This window comes from Propithecus coquereli, unplaced genomic scaffold (assembly GCF_000956105.1).
Source record: "Propithecus coquereli isolate 6110/MARCELLA unplaced genomic scaffold, Pcoq_1.0 Scaffold70, whole genome shotgun sequence".
In the NCBI taxonomy this organism is placed as follows: domain Eukaryota; kingdom Metazoa; phylum Chordata; class Mammalia; order Primates; family Indriidae; genus Propithecus; species Propithecus coquereli.
The window spans coordinates 4425469-4431404 of NW_012153063.1; the positions used below are offsets into that span (position 1 = coordinate 4425469).

General features: G+C 38.4%; 1 protein-coding gene across 1 annotated transcript in view; it reads left to right on the forward strand.

The window, feature by feature from the left end:
- The window catches only part of UNC80 (unc-80 homolog (C. elegans)), a 242259-nt gene that overhangs the window by 114920 nt on the left and 121403 nt on the right, over positions 1–5936 (forward strand). The window contains 2 exon segments of the mRNA XM_012661211.1: positions 2875–2982; positions 4135–4273. Of these exon segments, the coding sequence (XP_012516665.1) occupies positions 2875–2982; positions 4135–4273 (247 nt within the window).

A 5936-nucleotide genomic window follows, 5' to 3' on the forward strand; every position in this document is an offset into this window, starting at 1 on the left:
GAGTTTCTCCAAAGGATATAGTAGAATCCCATGAAACCAAGGACAGAAAGGGAAACATAGCCAAGCCTCAAGGGAATGAGAACTAAAGCTGCTGTCCTCCTCAGGGTGGACATGGTCTCTTATCTCTGCTTCTTTTTGCATCATCTTCATCTGCTCATGCATCTGTGTCCCCTGACCAGCTCCTGTTGCTCTATTGATCTTGTACTTAGACTGAAAATCCCAAAGTGGCATTGTTATTTCTTATCCCAGCAATCATCATTAAATGATTCAGACTCTGTGTCTCTTAATTCCCTAGGACAGGAATTTGATGGGGCCGTCTCCTCCTCCTTTTTGAGCAAAACTCAAGTGATAAATCCTTAGCTAGTCAAAGAGTTGGTTTTGTATTGCAAATCTAATCAGTAGGGGTTAGGATGAGGAGAGAAGTCATAGAGTCACCTATGATGGATTTTCTTAAGACGTATACATAGAAGAAAATGACCATAGTCCAAGTTCTACACCATCTCATAGCAAGCATTCCCCAGTATCCCTTCCAGATCTTGGGGCTGTATAGTTGCTTCCCATTGATCACAGCTCCCTCTGGCAGAACCACCTCAACAATGGATGATGTAATCTGTTGGTGATAAACTCTGTCCTTTGGTCTTGGGTTTGTAGTCTTGAGTTTCTCTACAGGTCCCTGTTTGATATGTAATTTCAACTACCGTGTGCATCTCACAGACCAGGGAAATCTCTAACTCTTCAAAGGACCATTAATAGAAGCTTTTGGAACTAGCCTCCTACTCCCTCCAGTTCCTATATCTTTTCTTTACAAGTTTTACATCAAATCACCAAAGCAAAAAGCAACTAATTATTGGTTCGTCAATTTGAGCTAAGGATCACACCAGTAGAGCCTTCGTATAGTGTACCCAAGTTCCCATCATATATGTACCATCTATGATATCTATCTTCCAAGACTGATAAGTCATTCAAAAAGAATTACTAGCCTAGCACCTTGATGCAAAAGCTCTTCCAACTCCCTTCTCTTTCCACTAAAACAAGCACCCTTGTAACAAACACCTAAGTATCATGAGGACACCAGAACACACCAAGCTTTCTAAGGAAACATGGCAGGATATTAAATATTTGAGTATATATAAACATATAATGAGTGTGACTTGGGAAAATACTCATTATAAAATCACAGTGAAGGATGGACATACATGAAACTTGGACTTGGGGGGGAGTGGGGGTTAAGGGCAACATACGTAACCTAAACATCTGTACCCCCATAATATGCTGAAATAAAAAAAAAAGAAAAATCACAGTGAAATGAATTGTTTAAAATTGTGTGCCACATACATAACATTATCACAGCAGTGCTAAGATGCAGAGGGAAAAAAAAGCTAAAAGAAACCAAATAATGGCTATCATTGGGTTTGGGATTATTGAGATTTGTGTTTTCTTTACAGTTTTTCTGTCTTTTCCAGATATCCTGCAATGTGAATGTATTGTTTTATAAATAGAAAGAATAAAAGGAGAGACATGCCAATTTTTAAATATCTTGACTCTTTTTAAAAGGAAGTCAGATACACCCCTACATTTATATGGAAAAATATTGCCGTATATGATTTTAGAACAGTTTTCAAATTATATAAAATAGGCATGCTGTTTATGCTGTATATTGTTTTTAATTCACAGGGGAAAAAAGCAATGTAATAGTTCTGTCTCCAAATGATAATGTGTTCCCAATTACGTGCCTTCCTGATTTTTTTCCTTAGAAAACAAAGCAAGAGCTCTGAATCACTTGTTTCCAAATAGAGTCATTTAAAAAGTTGGTTCCATACCAGTCACATAATAGATGCATTATCTTGGGTCTTTTTGTCAGAGTTTCGAAAACCTTTCTTGGAACATGCATGCGCTTTCAAATTTGCCTTTTCTTTCAAAATGTCTTCATGTATAACAGTATGAAGCTCTGTTAAAGAATTCTTAAGGAGTTTGCTTTTTCTCCTTGGCTAGAGGGAGAAACTGTTTCATTGACATGACACTGGAAAAACAAACGAGCATTTATTCTGTGAGAGGAGGATACCCTCTTTGCACGGCCTGGAGTGCGAAAATAGGAGGAACCAGGACTCAGGATAAATAAACAAGGGCCTCTCCCCTTCAGGACTGATCCCTCTTCCAGTTGCTCTGTTCACTCCATTCCTTGGCATTTAGGGAGTTAGAGGAAGAAATTGCCTTATCTCTGCTCATGCAGATGAATCAGGACTGTTCTGGACCCTGGGTGAGGAAACAGTTTGTAAGAAGAGCTGCTGTCTCCTATAGACAAGTATGTTTTTTTAAAGAAATCACTTTGCCTGTACAACTCAGGCCCTGATGATGGATGCTATGAACTCATATTATACTTTCTTTGCCCTTTAACTTCCTAACACTTCTCTATGAAATATTTTCTTTCTTCCATGATCAAATGGTTCCACCTGTAACATCCAACCCTATAAAGGGAATATTGAATAGAATGGATTTTATCTGACTCAATATTTTAAAAGATTTGTATGTTTAACAGCTTGATGAAATTTAAGTAGCCTTGAAATTGAAATCAGGAAATCTTTGTCCTTTCCTTATTCTGCTAATAATTAGTTTTGAAACTTGGTCAAGTTATTCCACCTCTCTGGATCCCAGTTTCCTCAAAGGTAAAAGAGGAGCTTGTTACTAAATATCTCTAAGCTCCTTTTCACTACAAAATTAACTGCTTTTATCGATTTCAGAAAGCATGGGCCCACAGAAAGGCCTTAAGTTATCCCTTCCATTAGAAGATTGTTGTCTGGAGAATTTGGAGGAAATATAGCATTATTGGTTTTTGAGAAAGCACAATACTCATCGCATGTCTCATGTCCTTTCCAGTGCTCAGATAAGTCATGCCTGAGGACACCTTCTCTGAAGAAGAGAGTTTCAGATGCCAACCTGGAAGGGAAAAAGGATTCCGGAATGCTAAAGTACATCAGACTTCAGGTATTGCAACTGGATCAGAAGCCTTTGTGGAACATTAATAGGGAAGGGACTCCAGACGAACTGCTTTCTAGTATTTAGGACACATAATAGTTGGCACGGTGTTGGCATAAAGCCCCTTTAATTGGAGAGCAAGAGTGCCACCCAGTGTGCAAGGAAAAAAAAATCCTTTCTTGCCAGACAGCCGGCTTCTACCGACTAGGGGAGTTTGCCACACCTCTCCCCACTCTCCCCATTGCAGTGGAGCTGATTTCCCGCCGGTGTGTGATGGCAACACTCATGTGTTTTAGAATGAGACAGTCTGGATTTGTATCCCATGTCTGCTTCTCTGGCTCTGGGGCCTTGGACAAGTTATTCAATTTTTCATGATCTTAGTTACCTTCTCTCTCAAACGGGGATTATAACACTAGACCTATCCCAAAGGTACTGCATGGATTAATAAAACAGTAAGTTAGCCTGTTTATCCAGTGCTTGACACATGATTATATTGCTCTTACAGCCTAAGCTCCAAATCATAATACCTTCCCCCACCGAAAAAATTATTTATGTTTTTCTGGAATATGTTTAAAATGATGACTTATCCAGAACCTACATTTGTCACCTAAGTTATCCGAAACAAAGGATTAAGTAGGATTTTGTGAGCTAATATGGAGCAATAACCACAAACAATGTACAGTGTGTTTCCAAGGGGAAATGCCATCCAAGTTCACACTGGCGTAGAAAACTAACTTTCTAAATGGAGTCCTTCATCAGTTAGAGACTGCTTATAGTTTTCAGTGGAGATCCGCTAGTAGAAAGGAAAATAAGATCCTTTAAAAATCCCTCAAATCTTTTTTAACATGAAGATGTATTTGCTGGGGTCATTCTTTATTAAAAGAGTTGTACTCATTCTAGAGTTTATTTCTTGGGAGGGTTGCAAAGTGGTTTTGTGGTGAAAGCATTTTAAAATTAATATGAGTTTTTTTTCTAATTATGCTTCAACTAATAAGGTATAAACCTTATCATACACCGTGCCAACTAAATATACTCTCATTTTACAAAGTACTTTAAGGTCATTTAAGAAAAGCACTGAGAGGGGCATGGCTCTTAAGTTTCAAGAGGAGTACAGTAATCTGTCTTAAGAGATTTTAAAACACGATTTCCATCTTTTCCCAGGTGATGAGCTTGTCGCCTGCTCCCTTGTCTCTGTTAATCAAGGCAGCACCAATTCTGACAGAGGAGATGTACGGAGACATCCAGCCAGCTGCCTGGGAGCTCCTGCTCAGCATGGATGAGCACATGGCAGGGGCAGCAGGTAAAGACAGACCACCTGGACCCTGCGCCTGCTGCCACTGCCATTACAGATCCAAGTGTTCAAATAAGAGAGAGAGGTTCATTCGTTCTGCTTTTGCTCCTAGGTCAGATTGATGACAATTGCTGGAACTCTAAGCAGAGCTGTGTGCTATAGGAAAATAGACCTAGGCTTTGTGTGCTCCCTTCCAATTTCACGATGTGGTTTGTACAAGATCAATATTTGTATCTCTCAGGGTGTTACCAAATTACAGAGAATGATTTTCTCCAGAACCTACATTTTCAAAAAAAATGAAATTCTTTTTGTGTGTTGATCTCCTAGATTTACCATGAACCACCATTATTAACTTTATTAAATCTTATGTGAATAGTGTTCTGTGTTCAAATTACAATATCAAAACAAATTTGTTAAAATTTTAAGTGACTTGTCTAAGGTCACATAGCTAGTCAGCGGTAGATGCAAAATGTGTGCTCTTCATTTTTTGCCACTTTTTGTACAGATCCCTTTTTTTTTCTATGGTTACTTTAATTGCAAAATGTACGTGGTAAAATTCAAATAGTACAAAAGTGTATGAAGTTAAAAGTATCACCTCTTTCCCATGATCCCCCATTCTCTTCCCCAGAGGCAACAATTTTTAAGTTTCTCAGGAATCTGCTAGGCCAGACTGTGCACATATATGTATGTAAGTATGTATGTATATATTGCATGTTTCCTTTTTCACACAAATAGGACATACTGAAAAGACTTTTGCACTTTGCATTTTTTCATTTATATCTAGAAGACTATTTTAACATCAGTTTATAGTTTTGCCTCTTTTTAATGGCTACAAAATATTCCATTGAATAAACAGATACCTTAATTTATTTAATGAACACCTATTAATGAAAATTTACGTTCATTCCAGCCTTTCACTTTTTTATACCATACTGCAACAAATATCTTTGTAAAATATCTTTGTTTGCATTAAAGCTCAGGTTTTTGCTTCTCTACCACATGCTTCTCAGAGACAGCTGTGTAAGTTCAGGGAAGGGCATGCTCCCCAAATGTGGGACAGTCATGGAAACTTCCATGAAAAATATAAATAGGTGGATTGGGCTTTAAAAACACCAAATAGTTAGCCTAGTAAGGAAAATGATGTGTGTAAAACCGTGTGGATGTGGAAATGCTTTGGGCATATTTGAAAAGCCTAAGGAGACTGCTCTGATGACCGGAGTAACTTTTGCAGAGGGGTCGCCAGAGAGGTGAGTGGGGCTCAGATTGTAACAGACCTTGAAGGACAGGCTTATGAGTGTGGACTTTCCATCAAACTATGGAAACCACTCGTGGGTTCTGAACCAAACAGTAATGTTGTATACAGAGTATGAATTATTGCCAAGTTTCATATGGCAGCAATGAGCACAATAGCTTGATTTTAGAAATAGTGATTTTGGGGGTGGGGGAGCAGGAAGGATGAAGAGAGGTTCGTTAATGGGTACAAACATGCAGTTAGAAGGAATAAGTACTAATGTTCAACAGCACAGGAGAGTGACTAAACAACAATGTATTGTATACTTCAAAGTAGCTAGAAGAGGAGACTTGAAGTGTTCCAGCACACAGAATGATAAATACTAGTAGTATGGATACCCTAAATACCCTGACTTGATCATTACACATGCTATGCATGTAA